Below are 26,098 nucleotides of genomic sequence, written 5' to 3'. Positions count from 1 at the left end.
GTTAGGGAGGGAGGAGCCTCTTTCTTCAGGCCAGCCCCTGATGGAACTGGGCCAGCCTACTCTCTCCTTCAGAGGCCGAAAGATGACAGGGAGGGAGGAGCCTCTTTCTTCAGGCCAGCCCCTGATGGAACTGGGCCAGCCTACTCTCTCCTTCAGAGGCCGAAAGATGACAGTTAGGGAGGGAGGAGCCTCTTTCTTCAGGCCAGCCCCTGATGGAACTGGGCCAGCCTACTCTCTCCTTCAGAGGCCGAAAGATGACAGTTAGGGAGGGAGGAGCCTCTGTCTTCAGGCCAGCCCCTGATGGAACTGGGCCAGCCTACTCTCTCCCTCAGAGGCCGAAAGATGACAGTTAGGGAGTTTAGCAAATGGTTAAAGGACATCAGGAACTTCAGTTGGCCAGAAAGACCCTGCTATAATGAATGGGAATTGCCTAGGAGCCCAGTGGTGTGACTTGCAAAGCCAGTCTTTCTATAATATGTTGAAAGTGTAAGGCTGGCACATCTTTACAAATCTCTCATTTGGTTTCCTCTACCCTGTTCCAGAAAATAAAAAGGGAAGCAAACCAAACCAATCTCCTCTTCAGAAGAAGAGGAAAAAGCAAAACACATTACAGTAGATGAAATAGGCTTCTCTCTTTATAAGCACCTCTGCATTGTTAACTCAGTAAACCTTTTAGACATTTAAATTATCATCTTTCTTTGCCCCTTTGTAGTTTCACGTCTCCTTTCTTTTCTTTTCTTTTTTAAACAAATACATTTATTCCTCCCACACATCAAATAGCTAAACACATTCTTTGTTTTATTGGTAAGCTACCTGACATTACAGCCATTGTATTGTTGGCTAGTTTTAAACAAAACAAACCCAGTCTCTATTTGTTTTGGAGATGCTTATTATTATTCTGCTGGTATCATTTTGTACAGGCTTTCTCTAAAACAAATCTTATATAGTTGAACAGCTGTTGGTTGCCACATGTGAACTGCTTTTTGATTTGCCTCTATTTAAAAAATCAGTAAGGAGAAGGGAACCTCAAATTTAGTGGGATGAGTGATGTAGCTATGGAAGTGGGGACAGATGAGAGCATTGTCCCCTAAATAAGAATTTTCCACTCCAAATTAAATTTTCCTTCAGTCCCCAAATTTCTAGCATTGCAGTATTTTAAAACTTCAGCCAGGCATTTAGAAGTGCATTTTAAGTATGCAAAGAAAAGCAGAAGGAAGCATTACCAAGGGAATGCAAACACAGCAAAGATAAGAGATTTATGTGTGAACCATTTTCAATTTTCATTTTACAATGCTAGAAACATGGGGACTGAAGGAAAAATTCATTGGACACAGAATTCGTATTTGAAGGGACAATGCCCTTGTTGCCTCTCCCCATTTGCCATAATTCTTAAGAAAATGGTGATCCGTTTTAACTTCTTATTTTTCAAATTTCATTTTGGTGCTTTATATTTCATGTTTCCTTTAAAGGACCTTAGGAAGAGTTCTCTCAAGATGATATATTAGGCAGTTGTTTTAATTTACTACATCAACTTAAGTTCTTTCACTTAAGCATGTGCTTAAATGTGTTCTTCCATTTAAACATGCATTTAGACACAGTGGGCTACGACTCTAGAGACCAGGGTTCGAATCCCCACTCTGCCATGGAAACCCTCTGGGTGACCATGGGCAAGTCACACACTCTCGGCCTTAGAGGAAGGCAGAGGCAAACCACTCCCTGAACAAATCTGTCACCATAACAACAAGCACAAATTTTACAATTACAGTCTCAATGACACAAATTGTAATTCACGACTGTTGCAAAACAGATTTCTATCGTTTCGTCTGACTGACCAAGGTTTCATTAGATAGTAAAGTGGTTCATCAGGCCATGGTTTTTGCTACCACTTCAATCCTATAACTTACATGTTGTCTTCTCTCCTGTTCTTGAACACCTCCCTGTAATTTCTTCCTTGATCTCTGGTTTTGAGTAAAACCATAGTTTCTAGATAAGAGATGAATTGGCAAGCCGTGGTTTATGCTTACCTTCCAAATCAGAAACTGAAGTCCAGGCCAGATCATTGTTCCCAACAGTGGTGAGAAGTAACAGGAACAAAGAATAGTTTGTCAACTTGAATATATTGAAAACTAGAGTTTGTTTGAAATGAGAAGTCATGGAAAGAATTAGAGTACGCACTGAAAGGCAACCAACATCTGTTTTTGTGTTACATGGGAAACTGGCCTTTGCGTTTTTGTTTCAGTGAAAGTTGAGAGCCTTGGAATGCTAATAAGAGACATTATTTAAGAACCATTGAATTAACACAGCTATACAGTACATTCATCCCTCCATACAGTATTTGCGGCTTTGATTATTCATGGATTTGATTAATATGTTCTCTCTAGTAATATCTGAGTCTTCCATTGCAGCTCGATGGTCAACTTTAACTAACCAGAGATTCCTAGAGAGAATATTCTACTAGGCATTTGTAGCTCCTCCAGTTCTATGGCCAGTGTCTGTCGGACATTGCACTGGAGGACCTAGAGATTCCTAGAGAGATGTCCTCTCAGATAAAAACATGGTGTTTTGGTTATTTGCGTTTTTTCCATATTCACGGGGGTCTTGTGTTCTTAACCCTAGCGAATATGGAGGGACGAGTGTAGTCATCTTTAGCTGAAGCCTATCTGGTTGAATTAAATGCCCAAGCAAAGTGTAATTAATGCTTCCTTAGTCTTCTGCTGACCTCTGTCCTTTTGTACCATTACAGATTTGTTTCTCACAACATTATTAAATGATGGACAAATTCAGTTTGAAATATGGGAAAATCAGGTAAGACGCTTTTTAGGTTTTCTCTATTATCAGGGCCTGAGAAGCACCAGCGGTCTGATAATGCTAATCAAAAGAATCTTTGTTTGACAGAACATAACTTCACATTGCTTCCAAACATCTGAATGTTGCTACTCAGTATGCCTCCCTCTGCAGAATATAAGCTTGGCTGCCAATAAACCACTCAGTCAGTTTTAATGTGTGCGGTTAACAGGACTCCTGTTGTGATGTCATCTGTTGTATAAGATTACTGGCATTTAATTTGTCAGCATGATGGCTTACACAGAAAAAATGATTAAACATAATACCTTTTCTTTGTTGCTTCCAGTCCTCTATACTGTTTAAATGTGGCTGTTTTCCCCCCATTGGAAAAATGAGGGGAAATAATCTGGAGACTTTTCAGGCTTCTTCCTTGCTGCTTATATTGTAGTTCTTTCATAGCTATCCTCCCAATCCTAGTCTTCCTAGGCATGCTACCACTTGTCAAGCAGTTGTGAGTATGACTGAACAACTGGAGACTGCATTGGATACATAACCTAGAACTAGGAGGGGTACACATGTGCAGCAGCATTTGCACTACCTGAATGGCACAGCTGGATACTGACCCATGTGTCCAGATATTTGCGTGCACTTTTAAAGAAGATGTACCAGTGGCAATCTGAGTTGTTTTGAGGCATATTTTAGGATGGAAGAAGCAAGCACAACATTGTTCCACTTGCTGTAAGGTATTAAAAAGTAACTGTCAAAAGGTAATAATATCTAATATAAAGTATGAAAGGTTTAATGATTCCATACCTTTATTGGATCAGAGTCTTCTTGTCCTCTTTGTGAAAGGGCCACATATGTACACATGCATGCATACACATATACACAAACAAAGCACTCCTAGTTGTTAGTACATTATTTGAAATAGATTAATTTCAAGGAGCAGCAGTTAGTTGTATGATGCTTAAAGGTTGCTCATTTAACTATATTTCATCTCATTTTTAGTTACTTTAAATACTTCTGATCTGGTACTAGAACAAAGGGCAGTCACTTTTTCATTTCCTTTTTCTCCCCTCCCAGTATGGAAGAGCAGAGCAAACACCCCTAGCTCTCTGAAAGTGGGTTTAAAAAAAGATGTCAAACCAAATGTGTCCTTGGTCACCTTGAAGTGTTATAGGAGTTAAATAGTGTTTAGAAGACAGTTCTACATCATAATTTCCACATGACTAGAACGTACATGAAAACACACTCTATATTAATGGGAAAGTGACGTTTAAAATCCAAAGTACTTTCAAAGTTACTCAAATAATCATTATTTGAAAAATGAAATTTTTCACATTTGCGAACCGCTTGAGCTGGATATAATTGTTAAACTGAAACTGATTTTAAACCACAGTGACTCAGCTTGGATGATGGTATCTTGGCCTAAGATAGGGTATGCATACACTTTAGACTGCATATGTAGCCCAATTGCTTCTCCCATTGAACAAGCCCTAACTAAACCAGGAAACTTCTAATTCACTATCATTTCACCAAGGTAGGTAAACATTTGTCTGTTTGTTTATTTAAAATATTTCTGTATTGCTTCCTAGCCCACAAGGCCTCTGAATACAATGAACAAATAAAAACAAATTAAAACAATACAAAGATTAAAAAAAACATTTTAAACATATTAAAATACTTTTTAAAAATGCCTAAGAGCAGTCTAATTGCCAGCTTCTAAAGAAACCAGGATCTTAAAGCTGCAGGAAAAGAGATTCCACCTCAGTATTAGGAAGAACTTTCAGACAGGAAGAACTGTTCGACAGTGGAACACACTCCCTTGAAGAGTGGTGGTTTCCCCATCTTTGGAGGTTTTTAAACAGAGGCTGGATGGCCATCTATTGGGGATGCTTTGATTGTGATTTCCTGCATGGCAGGGGGTTGGACTCTAACTGATTCTATGATTTAAACCAACCTTAGACTTCAGTTTAAGATCTTGATTTATCAATAATAGACTTTCAGTTTGGATGAATGGTGAAACTCTTAATTGGTCATTTTCTCATTTTATCACAGCCCACTGCATTTTATCAAAGCTTACGTTAGGCTCATTGAATAAAGAAATGAAAGACTCCATCATCTCTAAGTGTAAGTCAGTCAAGATATGAGTGTAGCAAATGGTTAAAGGACATCAGGAATTTCAGTTGGTCAGAAAGACCCTGCTGTAATGAATGGGAATTGCATAGGACCCCAGTGATATGACTTGCAAAGCCAGTCTTTCAACTTATTCCATTGCTTTTATCTTGAAATGTGCCACATGCTGATGGACTATTCACCAGCAAATGTCAATTTGACTTGACATAACCAGGGACCAAAATTTTTGCCCAAAGCCACATAACATGAACCTTTATCCCGGTTATATGCATTCATCCCTGGCTGAAAGAACGATGCAGCCCTAGGCCAGGTGTGTCTGTTTACATATAGGACCACCAAATAATGTCTTTCCTGGCTACAGAGGGGAAAAACCCCTTTTGCCACAATTTCAGAAGAGCGTATTTTTCACACATAACTTGTCTTACTCTTTCTTCTCTTTGTAGTGATATCTTTTTCAAAAGCATTTATGTAGACAGTCTTTGCCTGAGCATACTAGGTGATGATGATGATGGTGGTGATGGTGGTGGTGATGATGATGATGATGATGATGATGATTATCTATTTGTATATGGCCATAAATTTACATGGCCCTTTACAGAAACAAAAACAGTTCCAAACATATATAAACTATACTGTAATTATAAACAAATTATGGAGATAAAATAAGATACTATAATATGCAGGGGTAGCTGTTTTGGCCTTTTAGTAAATTCAAAGAAAAAATCCACCAGTGATTGGCCAATGCCAATCAAAATGCACAGTATACTTGTTGTAAGCTTTCGAAGTTCCGTTGCCTTCTTCATCAGAAGGATGATGAAGAATCCAGTGGAGCTTTGAAAGCTTGCAACAAGTATATTGTGTATTTCAGTTGGCCAATAAAGGTAATACTGTAATAGATATAATTAAATATACAATTATAAAACATTATTAATGTAATACTTTAATAAACAAGAATGTCAAACAAAATCATTCAAAAATCAGTGAAATTGTAATTTGGAAAGCTACCCAGCAAAGGAAATGGAGAGATATACTAATATAGATTCAAGAGCCATTTTCACCTTTGCTGCATGGTGTGGGGGACACCAATCTAGTGTTATTTTAAAGCTTGACTAGCTTTACTTGACATAAGATTGTGAACTGCATCCCACTTCATCTGATACATGGAATGTGTCATAGTTGACAGATATCTGTGCATGTGTTTTGGTGGGATGGCAGAGTGAACACTGATAATATGATAAATGAATTCTGATGATAAATAATATGGTATCATGGAGAGAAACATGTACAGTGTGCTTGCGCCATACATGGGCACACTATACATGGCTTCCATTTTATGCGGAAGCCATGCACCAATTAAAGTAATGGTGGGTGCGTTGCCCCAAGCTACGAGCACGCACCTCATTGCTTTTAATGGGACATGAGCATACCCAGATTTGCCCTACGCGGGGGGGATCCGGAACGGATCCCTCGTGTAATTGGGGCCCCCACTGTATAACTGGAGAGCCAGTGTGCCTTAGTGGTTTGAACATTGGACTACTACTCTGGAGACCAGCTCAGCCATGAAACCCATTGGGTGACCTTGGACAAGTCACATGCTCTCAGCCTCAGAAAGGGCAGTGGCAAAGCTTCTCTGAAGAAATTTCTCCAATAAAGCCCCACTAGAAGTCAGAAATGACTTGACAGCATATAACAACAACAAAGTGCACCATGCAGAAGGTGCCAAGTGTAGTGATCATGTTGACAGTGGCCATTTACCAACCAGGGATAACAAGGACATTGTCACATAGATAGCAAGACAATGAAAAAGCCTTTCTCCAGTCCAAGTACAAGAGATAGCGTTTTGCCTATAGATCAGTTCTATTGTCTGAAAGATTGTAATCAGAATGGCCAAAGGAGATAAAAAAGGAGAAATCACTCTTAATGAAAATTGCCCAGACATTGGTCATTTAATGACAAGATATGGTGATACAGAATACCCCGCATAGATGAGCTGAATGACAGCATGCAATGATGAAAAGAAAGGCCTTTATCCCTCTTCAAACCACAGAGGATGGAACTCAACCTGTTGATGAAGTCTTGTTCCATTGTTTCCAGCTGAAATCAGGCTTTAACATTCTTTTGTTCAAACGTAGCCATCTTGTGGTCAAATAGAGTGTCCAAGAGGGCTGAAGTACAGTGGTCCCTTTACATTTGCTGGGGTTAGAGGTGAAGGACCCCCATGAATGTGAAAAACCTGCAAATAAAAAAATACTGAAGCCGAAGGCTTTCTTGCCTGGCAGCCATAGTTTTTTGTGGTTTTTTTGGGCTATATGGCCATGTTCTAGCAGAGTTTCTTCCTGACGTTTGCCAGCATCTGTGGCTGGCATCTTGCTAATGGCACAGGGAAGCCATTGAAATCCACAAACTCCTGGACAGTTTCAACAGGAAAGAGGACTCCCTTAAAGTAAACAAGGTTTGGCTACCAGTCCTGAAAGATAGCAAGATAAAGACTCAACAAATGCAAATGAGAAATCTACCAGGGTCAGAGGTTTCCCAGCAGACAATGAGCACTAATCAAGCAGACATTAGTCCTCTGGTGCAGACCCTCACACCCTGAGGACTGCCATTAGCAACAAACAATATCCATGCAAATCACTCCTGCCTTTCCAGGTCACACAATATATATAGCCAAGTCCTTTCCAGGCAAACATTCTCTGAAGATACCAGCCACAGATGCTGGCAAAACATCAGGAAGAAACTCTGCTAGAACATGGCCATATAGCCCGAAAACCCCACAAAAAACTACCTGAGAGAATGCTTCTTTAGGAATCTCCCCATCAACTTTATGGTCAGCATCTGCCAGTTGATCATAGAATCATGCTGGAGGATCTACAAATGTCTAGATAAGTGTTTTCTCTAGCAACTCCTAGGTTCTCCAGTACAGCTGTGTAGTCAGCGTCTGGCAGAGTTGTGCTGGAGGACGTAGAGATTCATAGAGAGTAAATATTAATCAAAACTGCAAATAATCAAATCCGCAAAAGTCAAAACCACAAATGTGGAGGTCCAACTGTATTTCTCCATTGTTTTTTAGTTTTTAATTACTATTGTGTGTATGTGTTCTTTCACTGCTATCTTTTTATTTTTAATAAATTGGTCTAGTTTTTGAAAAAAAATAATGTAGGTAATATAATCCAAGATACTGCCAATTATTAATTCTGAGAGAGAAGCTGGGACTTATTTATTTATTTATTTATTTATTTATTTATTTATACTGGAGTCACTTTCCAGACTGACACTTTCCCAGCATTTAATTAGGACAAAGTTTGTTTGTTCAATACTTTAGAAGAAACGGAAGAACTAAATTGGTAAAATATAAATCAAGTAGTGAGAAGCTTTGTAGCTTTCAGGAAAACCTACATAGACGTATTTACTCATATGTTTTTTAGCAAATTGATTGAATTAACACAGTTTGCTCTCCTAAATGGAATGAACGTGTTCATTTTTTAAGAGTCCCATAAAATATTTTCATGGCTGACTGGAAATACATTATTTTCAAATATGAAAAAAAAATGTAAGTGAACTCCAAATGCAATATAAATAACAAAGAATTTGCAAATCCTGATATTAGAAAACACAAATCCACAGAAGAGAGATTATAGGACTCTAAACTACCCTAAACCAGCATTTTAGGGAAGAACCCTGTAATCAGTTTTTAGAAAGACAACGATATTGCCTCTAAAAAGTATGAATTTATACTATTTCCTGTATGTGCCTTTGTTGAGGCTTACCCTACATTCACAGATAAAATGTTTATGCATTGATGATGTTAACATTTTGACTTTTCCATGTATTTTATGTCTAACAGAATGGGAATTTTTCAAAACCTACACACATAAAGAAGAAACCTGAAGATGCTGTTGTTGTTGGCCAGTCAGTATTTGCAGATTTTGGTGAGGTTTCTTCCTTTCTACCTGACGTTTTTGAAATGTATGCATGCATATATGTGGCTAAAACAAAGTGGGCATGTATAAGAAACTATTTGTGATTTAAGAAATAAAATTACTATTTTATTGCACTGCTGTTTTTTGAAAACCCTCTTCTGCAATCTTCATTTATATGACATTACCAGATAAAGTACCTAAAAACTCTGATATGCATGAGAAACATTTAAATTAAATAAAGTAGCTTATAAAAAGATTGATGAAACATGTCAACATTCTTAATGTTATAATTGCCAGTTATTTCTGAACAAAGAGAGTACTTAATTTACATGTAAATTTAGTTTCAAGCAATTTTTGGCCAATAGGAATACTTTTCGTATAGGACTTTGGATTTGAACTTTGGACTACGACTCTAGAGGCCAGAGTTTAAATCCCAACTCGGCCATGGAAACTCTCTGGGTGACCTTGGACAAGTCACATTCTCTCAGTCTGAGAGGAAGGCATGGGAAAACCACCTCTGAACAAATCTTACCCCGTGACAGTTTCACCTTAGGGTTGCCATAAGATGGAAAAGGCGTGAAGGCACACAACAACCGTACAAACATATACTGTCTCTTGTGTTACTTCCTAGGGAATGCTTACATGCAACACAACTGTACAGTTGGCCCTTCTTATCAACGGATGTTTTATCCACAGATTCAAGCATCCACAGCTTGAAAATATTTTTTAAAAATGATAAACTTGATTTTCAATTTTATATAAGGGGCATCATTTTGCTATGCCATTATATTTAATGGGACTTGAGTATACACAGATTTTGTTATCCATAGGGGCTCCTGGAACCACCCCCAGCGGATAACAAGGACCCACGGTACTAGCAGTGTTTTCCATTCCACTAGTATTGCATTGGACCATGGCCACAACTCAGTCTTTAGGATATTATGGTGAAGTGTATTTTAAGCTAACCAGCCTCAGTGGACTGACAAGGGAATGCAAACTCTGGTCTCTAGAGTCGTAGCCCATTTCCAAACCACTACATCACGCTCACATCCATACAGTACTGAATTGTAAACAATAAAATTTTGAAGGGATTTTTATTTTTAAGGGAAATTTATCTGGGGTGGGCAAAAAACAGGCCTCTAGATGTTGTTGGGGTTCAGCTCCCTCACCGTTGGTTACAAAACTTAGGGACTTCTGGAAACTTCTAGACAGCTGTAGTTTGCCCACTCCTGCTCTAGTGTAACAGACTTTGTAATAGATTTGGAGTCAGCTCTGGATTTAGGCTGTGTTTTACTGTCACTTTTAACAACCGGGATCTTAAAATATTCTTAATATTTGCAGTCTGGTTGATGCCTAAAACCGAAGGAAAATAAGGTCATCTAATCCTGCAGTAGCCGTTACTCTTCCTTGAGCGGGTGCCTAAAAATACCCACAAGCATTCTTGTGCACTTCTAGTTGACCTTTAATTAAATACCATCTCTCCTGAGTACCACTTTAGTGTAGACCCTAAAGACATTCAGCTATGCAAATAGCAACAGAACAAAACGAAATATTGTGAATTCTGATTATTGTTGCTGCTTTTGTTTGGGTAGTGGTTTTAAATTAAAATGTTCATTAAAACTGAGGCAATTTTAATGTTCATTAAAACTGAGGCAAGAGTGGAATGGCTATTTGCTTATATGTATTCATCTTTTAAAGAAAGAAGACCAACAAGATTTGACTAGGAGTTGGGGGAAGCAAAATGATTTCAATTCTCTTTTGTCCATGCTTCCTGAGTTTTACATTGTCCTGTTACAGAAAGCTGCTAATGATTCCCCAAAAACAGATGGTATTGAAAAATGCCATGAATACTAATAAGCATGAAGTATATGTCAGATACATTTATTTTGAAAGATGTAAGGAAAAAGAAGTAGTCGTCAATGGAATTTCATCACACCAAGTGTTATAGCAAACAGCAGTGGATAATATCGCCAAAAGGTTCATTGTAATTTTCAGAAAATGCCACATTTAAAGAAGAGTGAATTAACTTGGATTTCAAGAAATGCAGAAGAAGGAAAAACACAATTAAGCAAGACTTTAAAAAGTGTATCACTTCTTCACAATTTTCCACTTGGTGTCCCACTTTTTGTGAAAACGTAATATCACCCTAGCTAAAACAGTAAGAATAAATAAGATAAGGGGGTTTGCAAAATGTCTTTCTCTAGAAAACCTTTTTACAGTTTTGTCGCCTGACCTTCATAGACAAAAATGAAGGAGGACATCAGGTGGGAGAGTGATTTCAGAGGAAAGATAAAGAATAGTTAACCAAAGACATTTTGCTATGTGAGTTAGAGCTGCAAGTACCATCTCCCACTTCAGTCAACCTAAAGACACAAATTCTACAAATACCATTCTGTGGTACTAAAACCTCCTTCCTTGGAGGTCTTTAAACAGAGGCTGGATGGCCATCTGTCAAGTATACTTTGATTGAGAGTTCCTGCATGGCAGAATGGGGTTGGACTGGGTGGCCCTTGTGATCTCTTCCAATTCTTATGATTCTATGATTCCAACTCTATGATTCAGCTTGTTCTCCTGCCAGGAACCTATGCTTTCCCATTAAATTTGAACAGTATTTAGAGGTTTGGGGACTGTAATATAAAACCCCTGATAGCATTGTCTTAGGATTGCCACACGCTGGAAATGACCTGAAGGCATGCAACAACAACAACAATAACAAAGTCTAAGTGAAGACCTTCATTCCCTTGGCAGGGTTACCTAGGCATATTTGTTATGAGCCTCTGAACGTTGACTGAGGTGGCGAGGACATGTTAATGTAATCCCTTTTCCATCCCTGTCACCTCCTGCTGAGGTATTTACAACCCTAATTAAAAAGGACAAAGGCTTGGGAGGGTTTTATTTAAATTGAAAATTAATCCAAATAGGAGCATTAAAATTATCTCAGTGGGTGGCACAGAACAAGGAGCAAGTGAGTGCCTATAAGGAAGATTTTTTTCTTGACTTAAGTGTAGCCTGCAAAAAGATAAACCAATGACCTTTGCACATCATAGTTTATACATTATTTATATAAATAATGTCAGCTCAAAACATAATTTTAGTGAGCATTTCACGGTAATGAGGCAGCCATGTCATTTTTGGCATTTATCACTGGGTAAAAGGATCGCTGTAAATTAATAATGCTCGTTGCTATTCAAAGTGGAATCACTTTAATCATATAGTAGTGAAAAGTAAACTTTGGGATAGTTGTACGTGCCTTGCAGTTGCCGTTTAATTAAAGGACTTGTCAACATGGATATAAGGACACAACCATTCCGTATTCCTTCCTACTGATAGTGGGCTATAAGATTAAACAAATACACTGGTGGTGTTTTGTACTTCCAGATGGTGACATGGGAGGGGGGGGGGTGTTGTGGTTGTCGTCGTATGACTTTGAGTTATTTCTAACTTCTGGCAACCATATCACAGGGTTTTCTTCCCTCCCACCACTCCCTTCTCTTTTTGTATCGTGTCTTGTTAGATTGTAAGCCTGAGGGCAGGGAACCATCCAATTAAAAAGATTGTATGTACAGCGCTGTGTAAATTTACAGCGCTTTATAAATAAAGGTTAATAATAATAATAATAATAATAATAATAATAATATCTATTCAGAGGGAGTATTCCTTTCCCTTCCTCTGAGGCTGAGAGAGTGTGACTTGCCCACAGTCACCCAGTGGATTTTCATGGCAACATGAGGATTCAAGCCTTAGTCCCCACAGTCATAGTCTGACACTCAAACCACTACACCATGCGAGCTCTGGCATTGGGCATTACCTAGAGCTGTTATGCCTATTCTCACAAACATTCTGAGGTGGTAAATCTCTGGGCCAGTGGTATCTCGCCTTGGTCAGTCTTGTCTGTGCTTGCTGGAAATTCTGAGAGGTACAATAAGAGGGGGGAAATAGCCAAAAAATCCTTAGATGTGCAATCCAATCTCTTAGCTTGGAACCCAAGATCCTGCTCAGCAGAGTGAGCAGAAAGGCAACAAAACACATCAGGACTAGCTTAGAACATTTTGAAGTGTATAATGCAAATACAGATCTGCTAGACAGGCATTCACAGTTAATGAATTTAGTGTGCAGTACTGATGTATGATAAATTATGTTAATACATTTATAATGTCAGTACATCAGCATCTTACATTCTGCTAGGAAATTTACCTGACATTGCCTGGAATGATAATTTTGCTTATAATTTGAACAAAACAAAATGTCTGACAGAAATTACAGCCTTTAAAATTTGCTTCACATAAAGTTCCATGCAAAATGAATGCAAAACACCAGTTGTCCAAACCGAAGCTGAAGTTTGCAGCGACTCCCAAACTTGCATGAAAATGTTTGGGATATCTATATACAATTGTCCCTCCGGATTCCTGGGGGTTAGGGGAACAGTATCTCCGCGAATATGGTATACTGTGCTGGCTGTGTGCCGTAATAAATATTCATTCATTCATATTTGTGAATAAAGTAAGCCTCTCCCACTTCCCCTCCGATGCCTGGGACAGCTGTCAGAAGAAGCTTGCTTGGCTCTTCCCCCGCCCTCCCCTGCCTTTAACCGGACAGAAGGGTGGGAGAATGAAGAGAAGCAGGTGCATGCCTTCCTCTTTTCATCCTCCCGCCCTCCTGCACTTTCCCAGACCTGGTTGAAAGAACCAAAGGGGGGGGGGGGAGATGAAGAAAAACAGACATACACGTGCGTACCTCTCTTCATCCCCCGCCTTCGTCTCCCTGCCCTCCCATTCGTGAATAATCAGAACTGCGAATCTGGAGGGACAACTGTAATATGTTTGGCCAGATGGGTTCATAAATGTGCTTTCTGGAACAAAGATAGAAATTCAAACTATTTGTTTGGGAGGAACCAGAAGTAGGTAGTGAATCAAGTCTAAAACAATATTCTTCGTTTTCCAACCCATTAGATAACACACCTAGGCTGGCAGTACACTACACTGCAGATTTTAGTGATGGAGTACAGCTCTGGAGATGAGGGTTCAAATCCCCACTTGGCCACAGAAACCAACTGGGTAGTCTTGAGAAAGCCATTGTCTTTCAGCCACAGCGAAAGGCAATGGCAACTCCCCTCAGAGCAAATCTTGCAAAGGAAACCCTGTTATAGGGTCACCATATGGTTTCCGTAAGTCAGAAACGGCTTGAAGACTAACAACAATGAATAGACCCATTCATTCACTTGTTTAATTATAAATCAATATGTAGGTAAATCCCACTGATCTACTCTGGCCAGGACTAACAATAGAATTTAAGTCTCAGCTTGGTGACTGTGATTATGCATGTAGATTTGTATAGGATAATAGTTTATATTATGGCAAAGATATTATCTCCTGACACTATTTGTAGAGATGGGTTGCAGAAGCAAGGCCCAAAAGCTGTGCTTTGTGTTAGGTTAATACTCTGTGGCCCTACCAATTTGTTATTTGGTTATTGTTGGTATTGTTTTTAGTTTGTTGTCTTTCCTCCAGAGATTACATGGTGGTAGACACTGACAAACCTCTCCTTCCACCCTGAGCAGATGGGAAAAGGCCTGTATTAGGGCATGCTACATGTCCCTAGGGTTGCCCCCCCCCCCAAAGGGGGGTGCTGGCGCATTCCACCAGAAGCGCGGTGACCTCGATGGTCTTGGATATAAGCGCTTCCCTGGCAGAGATCTGCAGGGCAGCCACTTGGAAATCCCTGTCCATCTTCATAACACATTATAAGTTGGATGTTTTTCAGTCTGCTGAGACAGCCTTTGGAAGAAGGGTTGTCCAGCAGGTGGTACCGGATGCTGCAGTCTCTGTTATAGCACCTCCCTGCCCCTAGACTGAGGGGCTTTAGTAAATCCCGAATTACAGGATGTTACGACCCTGCCTGCTCAAAAAAAGAACGTTGGTACTTACCTGTGATACGTTCAATTCCAGCAGGCAGGAAAATGAGTGCTGGGTGTGGCTGCCAGTTCCAACGAATAACAGGTAAATACCAACGTTCCTTTTTGGATAGGTTGGACTGGTTACTATCTCAAGCTCACCGAATGAGTTCATAGCAAAACGAGGATTTGAACCCACTTCCTCCACTTTTACTTCGATGCTTCAGCTGCTGTATCACAGAGCTCCAGTACAGAATTATATATGAGCATTTGATCAGAAGTAGATTTAATATTTACATCCCTTTCTCCTGTGCAGATAAAAGGAAGTAGCCAGGTTCAACTTGGATTGTTAATCAGTTACATATCAGAAATAAAAATGAGCTTCATCGTTTGACCAGGAAAGTCTTTGTGTTTTTGAGATGAACAGAAAGGCTAGATAACAGGCTGACAAGGTTAAGGATTACGATTTATCTCTTTAATTACCTTGACACTTCCTTTGTTTATATTTTATCAAAATACATTGCCTTTTCTTTGTATATATATTCTTTCTGATGATAAAAAGGACTCTTCATTCTCCTGTTCTGAAGTGTTTTTATCTTCCGCTTGTTTTGCCAGATGGTGATGGACAGACTGAGCATTTGCTGCCAGTGTGTGCTGATGCAGCTTGTCAAAAGAGTGTCATCTACCTATCTAAACCAGGATCAGATCAAGTATGTTTGCACAGATTACATCTGAATGTCTCTGTATTTTGTAGATTAAAGACTTAACCAATGATAAAGGTGTGAATCTACCCAAAATGGGGCAGCATTTAGAGCCACTTCAGACTCTGTGTGTATGCAGTAAAAATACTGAAACATATTAAACAGCGTCTTGACCTACAACAGAACAATACACACATTAACATGGGAATCACTCCTCCTTACCCAGGATCACACAGTATATATATACCCACTCTCTTCCAGGTCACTCTCTTCCAGGTCTCTCTATGTGTATATGGATTCTACCTCAGGTTATAGTACATGGCCACATAGTCCGAAAAGCCCACAAAAAAACTAGTGTCTTGACCTCTCTAAATATTTGGAAACACCAGAAATCTGTAGCTAGTTGCAGCTTCCTAGTACATGCATTCAGATGTTTGTGGGTGTGCCTTCCCCTTTTAATACGCTGTGTCTAATCAAAGAAACCTAATATATCCAGTAGCCAAAGCAACCATCACATGATTCATTCTGTCTCCTGTAGATGGGGCAAGAAGAAAGAAAACAATGAATTTCTAACCATAAGAGCAGTGTAGGAAAACTATGGAGTTATCTTCCTTGGAGAAAAGGTTGGGCAGGTGCTAGGTAGAATCCATATACACAGAAAGAGAGTCATAGAAGTACTTTCACCAACCTCAAGAACCCTATAAGTCACAATGGTTGTTGCTTATGGTCTTCCTTTCCTTTTGGAAGTTCCATTTTCCTTCTCTGCCTCTCTATGAGATAAAATAATACTCCTACTTGTTACTGTATGTAGTATATCTCTGATTTTTCTTCACGAACAAAGATTCAGGAAGGACTTATCCTGCGCTTTCTACAAGCGCGTTGATGACTAAAAAGGCCAATCCGAGATAAACAAGTCCGTTTGCAGAAAGCACAGCAGAATGTCTCCTTGTGTGATGTTTCCAAGTTGTGGTTCTTTCTGCACTGTCATTTCTCTTCAAGACTCGTTCAGCGTGAGTTTTTGAAAAAGGCTGTAGCATCGTGGATGGTACGTCTCCATGTCTCCCGATGTGAGGCCAGGGCAGACCATTGTTGGTGATCAGTTTGGCCAAGCCTGAGGTGTTGTTTCAGGGAGTCTTTGTATCTCTTCTTTGGAGTGCCCCTCTTACGCTGACCCATGCCAAGTTCACCGTAGAATACTATTTTTGGGAGGCAATGGTCCTTCATCCTAGAAATGTGTCCTGCCCAGCGCAGCTGCGTCCTCAATAGCATGGCCTCAATGCTGGTGATCCCTGCTTGCTCAAGGACAGCAACATTCGTCACATAGTCCAGTGTATGTTTAGAATTGTGCATAAACAGTGGTGATGAAAGCGTTTGAGCAGTCGTAGGTGTTGGCAATAGGTGACCCATGTTTCAGACCCATAAAGGAGAATGTAGTATATAGTCCAAAACAAAATGTAGTATGTAGGCCATAACAAAAAATAAAATAAAATGAAAGAAAGTTAGGAAAGGCTTTCAGTGTTAAAGAGGCAAATGTGCATTAGCTGTTACTGTTTCCCTGGACAGTGCAGACACTTGAATAGACCCCTTGAACTGTCTTTGGTAAGGAGAAGGAATGTATGCACATTTGCCTTCATTCTTTGTCCCTTTTCAAATAATTGATTTATTGTTTAGCTATGCTCCATATTAGGTACTTTCAATAGAAAAGTGGTCTATAAAAAGTTTAAATGTCTTTAAGCCATTGTCCAGAACTTTCCAAAATCCACTGGTTGGCACTATGTAAACAGAGTGTTGGACCTGATAGACTTTTGGGCTCATCCAGTCTTACATTCTTATTCAGTGCTTTCTCTCTTTTGCTAGAAAAGCAATGCTGTCTGTAGCTAAATAACTGGTAAATTAGTTCAAAGAATAGGGCTCCTCTGTTCTTCTGCTCATTGTTCCCTCTGTTCACTGTTATCAACCCATGACCTACTTTGCCCAGTTTTCTTTAAGCCAGGGGTAGGCAACCTGTGGCCCGCGGGCCGGATGTGGCCCGGCGAGGCCTTGGGACCGGCCCCAGCCTGGTCCTGCCGCCGATTGCCGCCGAGGCCTTTGGCCTCTCGCGCACAGGGGCAAGGGGGGCAATTGTCTATAGACGCCTCAGAAACATGCATTTATATTAACATTTTTTTAAAAAATCAGCATTTTTTTTTGCGTGTCCTCCACTTTTTTAAAAAAAGTGTCCACCATTTGAAAATGTTGTCCTACATTTGTCCCGGTTTATTTATTTAATTAATTTTTTTCAACCAAAAAAAAATTAATTATTTATTTTTTGGCTTCGGCCCCCCAGTTGTCTGAGGGACAGCAACCCGGCCCCCGGCTCAAAAAGGTTGCCTACCCCTGCTTTAAGCAGTTCTGTCCTTTGGCCATCCTTTAACACACCAACCTTTTCTCTCGAGCACATACCCTTTTGAATGCAAGAACTGTGGAGTTGTCTGAAGGGGCAAATGTTTGCAGTCCTAGTTCTGCAAAGGAAGATTTTCTGAAGGGACAAGTGAGAGAAGAGGCTCTTCTCCCATTTGCATCTTCTAATAATCCTCCCTTACAGAAGATGGACAACAGACATTCAAACAGCATTTCCCCAGCTCATTCAAAACACTTGTGACAGATCCAAATCATCACAGCAACACAAATGGTGTTGATGGATTATTATCTGTTCAGTTACATGAGATAATTAAAGCCAGCCAATCCTGACAGTTTGTTTTTTCTTCCTCATTTGCAGTGGTTTCCAGTGTTACAAAACTTCACAAATAAAGGCACTGTATGGGGCTTTGTCCCATATAATAATGATCCAGTTTCAACTGAATTTTCAGTTCCAATCACACTTCACATTGGAGATTATAACATGGATGGCTACCCGGATGCACTTGCCATACTGAGGAATACATCAGGAAGGTACAGTATGGTCCATAATTATTTTCAGGCCTACTTTCTTCTTGGCACCAGTGTGCATCCAGTTTTTTTCCCCTTGAAATATCACAGCCTTATAGGATCTGATTCCCTTTTGCTAGTGAAGGGTATGAATGGCATTAGCATACATTGTTTACCTGAATGAAATAGCCTTCTTACTCTTTTCTGCTGTTTAATGGGGTGTTACAAGTGAAAGTCCAGGAAGAGAAGTGAATTGTGCAGAAAGTGCCTCCTTCACACTTTCCAGTTGGAAATGAAAAATGGAGATAGCATAAAGCAACATATTTCACCTCCCTTGTTAAACCTTCACGTACCAATTGGTACATCAGTATCTAAAAGTATATGTGCATTCACTCTCCCTCTCTCATATTCTTATCCTCCTCCCCTCTCTCTCTCTCGATGTGTGTGTGTGTATTTGTTATTTAGAGATGTACAGTTTTGTGACAGTTTAGTTCTAGAAGGCTGGTGGCTGGTTTTTGAACTGTGGGTTGTACAAGCCTCTGAAGCACAGTGTCATGTCTGGTTTTGTAAATTTCCTTTTTCGTTATGAGGGTTTTGTTTTGGTTTTGAATAAACAAGAGTGAGGGGCTGTCTCTTGTTTTAGGGCATAATCAGTGGTCCCATAAAAATTATGTGGGGAGGCCATCAAAAAATTTCAAAGGTTTGGGTTTCAGGGTGGTCCAGGAGCCACAGAAAGGCCCTAAAGACAGATGCAGACTGTGGTCCACAGCAGTGGTGTCCCTGTGTCGGGTGTCACCTGATGTGGGGGACGGTGCTTCCAGGTGTCATACACTCCCTCTCCCCATTCCACCCCAACTGGGACAGTGCAGGAGGCAGCACATGCATTGGAACATGGGGAGGGTGGGAGCACATGCAGGGCAGCACAGGGAGTGAGTGTGTGCAAGGGAGCATGGGATGGCACAGGGAGGATGGCAGCCCAGGTGGGGATGGTGCAAGGGGGGAGCATGGAGGAGGGCCCAATTGGGTGTCACCCCTTTCTTGAGTGTCATGCAGTGTGGGCTGCATCACCACACTCCCCCTGTGATGCCACTGGGCCACAAGATTGGAAAATAAGTAACATTCTGTGGACTCACAAGCCCCTCCCTATCCCTCATTCTCTAACCTGTTTCAGTGCCCTTTTCCACTGTGAAAGCAGAGGACACTGATATCATATGACAAGGTTTTCCTATTGAAAAGGCTGGAGCATTCCTTAGTCCTTGGGCATGGATAAAGTAGCTCTTTGGATCCTGTCCATAAGCACAATTTGTCTGCCTGCAATGGAGTTTTGGAATCATTCAGTTGCACAAATGTGTAATTTGTAAATTCATGACATAAAGGAAATATTGGTGTTTTAGTGTCTGTAGACTTTATATGCTGCATTTTTTCCAGCCCACTTAACACTCACCTGCCTGGCTTTAGACTACCAGGACCTTTCTTTCATGATAATGTTCTGCCAGCAACAGCAACATCTATGTAACGGCAAACAGATCTAACTGCCTGATAACAGTACAGCCTGTAACCTCTGAACGTGCTTGTCTCATTTGTCTACCATGCATCGGTACTACTTTTCCATTAAGACAAGCATCCACATCCAGTCTTTTCATTATTTTTATTTATATTTATCAAAATGTTTATTTCACACTCTTATGAATTATTAAAATCAGTACAGATTTACTTATTTATTTTAATTTTTATTAATTAAAAACATAAAGCATACATAAAAATGACCAACTAGAGAAACAAATTATATTAAAAAAACAAGTCATGATAACTGAACAAAGCAGAAAAAGAAAATACATGTTTTTCTAAATCTATTAAGTATGCATATGTTATACCTATAATCTTATGTACTAACGTATATAAATATACAATTTTTAATTTTTAAATCTATTTTCTATTGCATTAAGAATTTTCCATTTCCATCTCTTTACTCAACAGTTAACTTCCTACAGTACAGATTTAAAATGATACAAAAACATCCATAAAACATAGAGAGATAATTTTAAAAACAGTTAAACCCCCACCGTGGAGGCAACAAGAAGAATCTCTCCCAAATATCTTTCACTTTGAATTGGCTGATACAGGGAGATACAGTCCTCCAAATATATTAATGTACATTAATGATGCCAACAAGAAGACTTTTAAGACAATATTTCTCCTGATTGCTTAAGGATGGCGAAATTGCATTCCTTCTGTTGGCCCAGTAGAAAGGAAGGATTTTGGTTCTGCTTTTCCAGCACTGTCTCTCTCTTTTATTTTTACATTAGGGCTGGTGAATGGATGCAGTTGTTGTTAGGGTTTTTTCCCCCTGTGTGTGGGAGCTTGGTTCCTGGTGGTGTTTGCAGTGTGAATTGTCAGTTCCATTTTTGCCCCAGGCAGCTCTTCTTCCCTCCAGCAGTTGTTGACCCATTTCATTTTGATGGATACACTGTAGATGTATTTTCTGGTAGCTGTCGCACACATTTCTACTCAGTTGCCAGCCCTCCCCTGTTGGAAAACTGCCACTGTCGTGACCCGCAATGCTTCCCACTTCCATCCCTTCCCCCATTTACAAACAGCTGGCTTATTCTGTTGTAATATTATATAGCCTGAAGCTGCTGGACAGTATTAGGAGGACACGTTGGGAAATGAACCTTTATATAATTGCATTCAAAATATTTATCAAATGCATGCTTTATTTATTGCAGGATCTTTCATCAGAGCAGATGTATCTAACTCAGTTCTTGAATGTTAACTTCAAAAGATTTAAAGTAATATAAATTGAATAAAAGTAGCATTTTAATATAAATATACTGCTGTATATTTTAAAAATTGGTTCCTAAAAAATAATTAAAATGCATGTATACACAATGGAGAATTAAATGCAAACACAATAGAAATAAAGGAGAATTAATAGCATTGAGTGTTCATTCCCACTTACATTTAAATCAGTGTGTGATTCACCTTCGCTCCTTGTTGGTAAACATCATATACAGAAAATTGGAGATATGGTTGAAACCTAATAATATTTGCAACGGAAGAGACTACATACTTTGATATAGTAAAGAGGCTATCTGGACATAAGCTAATTGATCACCAGAGCAGGGATTTTGAATCAAATGTAGTATTCTTCTCAGTCAACAGCATTTACTTCTTCACATCATAAAAAAATTGTATGATAGCTAAAAGGTGTGAGCTAGGAGGTCTCTTGTTCAGATTTTAGCTATAAATGTATTGTATGACCCTCTACTCTCAGTTTCAGCCCCACATCTGTACCAAACAATACTTGTCTGTGTTAAAGCGCTGTTGTAAGGATTATGGAGATAATGGGTATGAAGCTCTTGAGATGCTTGAAATGTGGTACATGAGTAGGAGCATATGAGGAATGCTGCCAAAGCTATCAGGCTGATCTTTATTTCCTATTAAGATGCACAGTAGTAGAATGAGCCTTTTAAAATGGTTACATCCTGGAATTTATAAGTTTGGGTAGATGAAGGTCAGTATCATAACTGTATCTGGAAGCAAACTGGAAATGGTGAACATGGACAGTTAAATTGAGTGCACATGATTCAGGTAACAGGACACAACTCTCCCACACAGTGTACAGCTGTTTTTTCATCTCTTCCATAATCTGAGGCTCATCAGGACAAAATATTTTTCTTTCCCCAAACAGCTTTTGTCACATTCCAGTGGCCATAGTTTCCAAAACTAGCACTGCAGTATCACACACAGCTTGTGTGCTGCTGTTTAGTCTGGAAAGGACCAAGGGAATCCTCAAAAACCTTGTTAATACTTTGAAAATCCCTTAAAATCCCCATTTTAAAAAGATGTATAAATGCAGATTACTGTGGCAGACCCAAAATATAATCCATAATAAAAGGAAAGTTTCAAATTGCATCCCTCGGTCACTGTAATATTTTAGTGACAGCCCATCTTCTGAGGTCCAAATGTTCATCCTTATCATCTTTTGTTTGTGTTTATATACCACCTTTCCTCCAGTGAGCTCAAGATGCAGTGCACTGATCTCATCCTCCAACCTTTAGCTTCACAACCTTGATCTGTGAGATTGATGAGAGGGAGTAGCCGAAGATGACATAGTGAGTTTCATGGCTCAGTGGGGACTTCAACATGAAGCTTCCAAGTCCTAGCTCACCACCTAATCATCATAGGGTGGTACTCTATCGCTCATCTAGTCATGATGTGTTACTGTTGTGTTGTATACATACACTATTTGCATTTAACCACTCTAAAACATAATACAGTGCGCCAGTGCTATAGGCGGGCGCCCCATAAGTGGCTTGCTGCTTACGTGGAAGCTGTGTGATGGGAGAGTGAATGGCGTGCATGCCCACAGCACATGCACTCTCCCGCGCCCCAAGCATGAGCCCCATTCAGTCGAATGGGACTCAAGCTTACGCATTTTTTGGCTTACGCAGGGGGGTCCAGAACAGATCCCCTGCGTACGCCAAGGGACCACTGTATACCTTCTGTAATAGGGTAATAGTTAACCAGTGATTTCAAACCCTGCATGGCAGGGTTTGGACTGGATGGCCCTTGTGGTCTCTGTTCCAACTCTATGATATGAGTCTAAATCTTGCCAAACACTGTGATAGGTTCACCTTAGGGTTGCCATAACAGGGTGAACTACTTGAAGACACACACCACAACCGGGGGGGGGGGGGGGGCACAAATTGGCTGTTTTTCTCATATAGTAGTTTTTTTCCTGTTCAACCTGCATATTTCGTCTGCCAAAATGCCGAACAAATTCAAATCTCATTAGTATTGTGAGATCCAGATTTAAAAGAAATGCTAATAAAGCACTTGAACATTGCCAGCTTCTGTTTTTGGTTATAACTCCTAGAATCTTTGATGGGGGAGTTTACATCAAAATATAAAAGAAAAGGAGAAAAACTTTGTCAGGTTGCAATGTAAACTAGAAGGAAAATATATGTTCTCCATCAAATTGGCAAAGGGAGGGAGAAGTCTTTGTGCATCCTGCATAGCTCTATACTCTTTCATTTCAGTTTTTTTGCCACTCAAATTGATTAAAGCATTTGTAGTGCATGCTTTCCAAATGCATCTTCTCAGGTAGGAAGCATGTTCCACAGTGAAAAGCAAAAGACTGAGAATAATGTTTTGATATCACTTCTGTTACCACTTCTTGACTGCTTGCCATGGGTCTATAAAACATGTTATATTTACCTTCTGTGCTGGGCGACAATTTCCTTCAGCAAGCATGAAATGTTAAGTAAAAAAATGATTCAGCAGTGGCTTTTCTTGCCCTGTTCAGAAAGTATGAGTATAACCACTTATTCATTATTATACTTATGGTCAAGACATGCTTCTGGTCAGTCATTTTGGTATTTGGGTTTGTGTGTGTGTGTGTGTGTTTAAAAATGAGTTTGGAACTAATGGTTACCTGAAAGCATAATAGAAAATGAAAACTGAACTGAAGAACCTTTTTCAATCTCATGTTATGGAATTGATGTATAAAATGCAAAGGTAATGTTGCAGACAGTGTCAAAATGTGATTTTCGGACCAGTATTAAAATTCTTGGCATACCTAAATGATTAAGTGAAGCTTTGTTGGAGAAATGCATAATATATAGTGAATCTATTATCACGCTGTTGCTAGGTTGTTAGCTGCTATGGAAAAGAAAGCAAAGATGAGCTAGCAAAGATATTTAGGCATAGAGCCTGTAAACATTCAATTTTTGGCTACAAGTCCTGGTTTCCCCCAGGTAGCATGGCCATTGGCTAGAGGATTCTGGGAATTGCTGTACAAAAACCTTTTCCATCCTTGATATTGACACCTCTTGCCCATCTTTTGTTAAGGGGGGAAAAACAGCAAGCAAACAAGTCCATCTTAAGATTGCCAGTGGTGCAAGCCACTCCTCCTGACCTTAAATGCCAAACCCAGGGATGTGGCAGGCATACTAGATGGACTTGACTGCTAAGGTTCTACCCCTGAGGTGGTTGTTGTGTCATTTACAACTTAATGGCAACCCAAAGCCCATGAGGTTTTCTTAGCAAGATTTGTTCAAATGTTATTTGACAGTCCCTTCCTCTGACTTGCTCAAGATCAACCAGTGGGTTTCCATGGCTGACCAGGGATTTGAACCCTTCTATTGGAGTTCAAGTCCAATACTCAGGGAACCCCATATTCACTCACTGCTTGACTGTACTCTCCATGCATTGCTTATTACCACTGGAAGAAGGCAGGTTCAGTTTATGCAACTCTGCTGCCAAAAATGGGAAGCCATTGTAGTCCATCAACCAGATTGCAGGTTGCCCAAATGAAAGTCATTGTTGCTATCCAAAATATGTAAGTGGAAGAAATTGGGTCCCTGCTTGAAAATATCCAGGACATGGTTTAGACATGGACTATGAGAAATCACAAAGGCCCATATGACCCTATGAGGAACAACTTAGGGGACTAGGGATGTTTAGCCTGGAGAAGAGAAGGTTAAGAGGTGATATGATAGCCCTGTCTTAAATATTTGAAGGGATGTCATATTGAGGAGGGAACAAGCTTGTTTGCTGCTGCTCCAGAGAACAGGACCCAGAACAATGGATGCAAGTTACAGGAAAAGAGATTCCACCTCAACATTAGGAGGAACTTCCTGACAATAAGGGCTGTCCGACAGTGGAACACACTCCTCCCTTGAAATGGAATGGAGTCTCCTTCCTTGGAGGTCTTTAAACAGAGGCTGGATGGCCATCTGTCTGGGATGGTTTGATTGAGAGTTCCTGCATGGCAGGGAGTTGGACTGGATGGCCCTTGCGGTCTCTTCCAACTCTACGATTCCATGATTCTATATAGCCTGTATGCTGGGGTGGCTCTGTGGGAATGAAGGGAGGTGAACAGAAAGCACCAGGTGAAAGCCTAGCAGGGTGTGGTCACTTATCATCCATCTTAACACACACATGCCTGCCACCAGTCAGGGTGCCTCTGCAAAAGGGGTTGAAGATGTCCCCTTTCCAGAGCATTGCCCTGCATTCCTTTCCTTCCTATGCAAAGGTTCACCCAGTCACCTGCATCCTTTATAACTATAGAGTGTAGCTCAAGAGTTACATGGAGATGAAGGAGTATTGAAAGTAATACCAGCTCTTTTCTGTTTAATAAGCAAGCAGTGAAAGGCTTTGCTGATTGCTATAATAATAGAGGATCCATGTACTCTTCCATATAATGATGTATGCCTCAGAATGTAAAGAACTGAGGCACATTTTTCTTATTTCTCCATGATTTCACGGGTTCACTTAAAATCGGTTATTAATGAATGCCTTACTTTTAGTTCAAGTTTTAAAGCTTTTAAGAAAGCAAGTGATTTTTTTTTGTAATAGACAAAGCATTCTAACTTTTAAGGAGCAATTGTACACAGCTATTTAATTGAAGATGATTTCACTCAGATGTTGATTCATTTTAAGATTCAGGAAAAGAACTAGGATGGCAGCTAGAAAACAAAACAGCTATTAAAAAGCAAAGAATGGTGCATTGGAGCAAAAGAAATAATTATATGTGACTAATGCTTCAAAGATTCATATTTAATGTATGCTGACACATGTTTTCCTTCCCCCAAATTTTGAGACAGCACACATCTGGGTAAACTGGCAAATATTCAAACTCTAAACATTCATAAGAGTAGCTTCCTTTTCAACAGTCTGCCATCGTTCTTTCCACTTATTTTTGTATTTCTTTATGGCCTTTAAATTTAATAGGATTGTGGATTTTAAACAATCAG

The 26,098-nt window shown here is 39.8% G+C and overlaps 1 protein-coding gene across 1 annotated transcript in view; it reads left to right on the top strand.

Moving 5' to 3' along the window:
- ITFG1 (integrin alpha FG-GAP repeat containing 1) overlaps positions 1-26,098 on the top strand; it is a 91,484-nt gene that overhangs the window by 20,261 nt on the left and 45,125 nt on the right. Inside the window, exons 7-10 of the mRNA XM_089540728.1 lie at positions 2,744-2,805; positions 8,765-8,849; positions 15,346-15,440; positions 18,190-18,362. Coding sequence (XP_089396854.1) covers positions 2,744-2,805; positions 8,765-8,849; positions 15,346-15,440; positions 18,190-18,362 — 415 coding nt within the window. The remainder of the gene's footprint in view (positions 1-2,743; positions 2,806-8,764; positions 8,850-15,345; positions 15,441-18,189; positions 18,363-26,098) is intronic.

Source organism: Sceloporus occidentalis, unplaced genomic scaffold (assembly GCF_023333645.1).
Source record: "Sceloporus occidentalis isolate IW3139 unplaced genomic scaffold, rSceOcc1.0.p SCAF_10, whole genome shotgun sequence".
In the NCBI taxonomy this organism is placed as follows: Eukaryota; Metazoa; Chordata; class Lepidosauria; order Squamata; family Phrynosomatidae; genus Sceloporus; species Sceloporus occidentalis.
The sequence above is the reverse complement of the archived record's forward strand: the minus strand, read 5'-3'. Positions and strand labels throughout refer to the sequence as shown.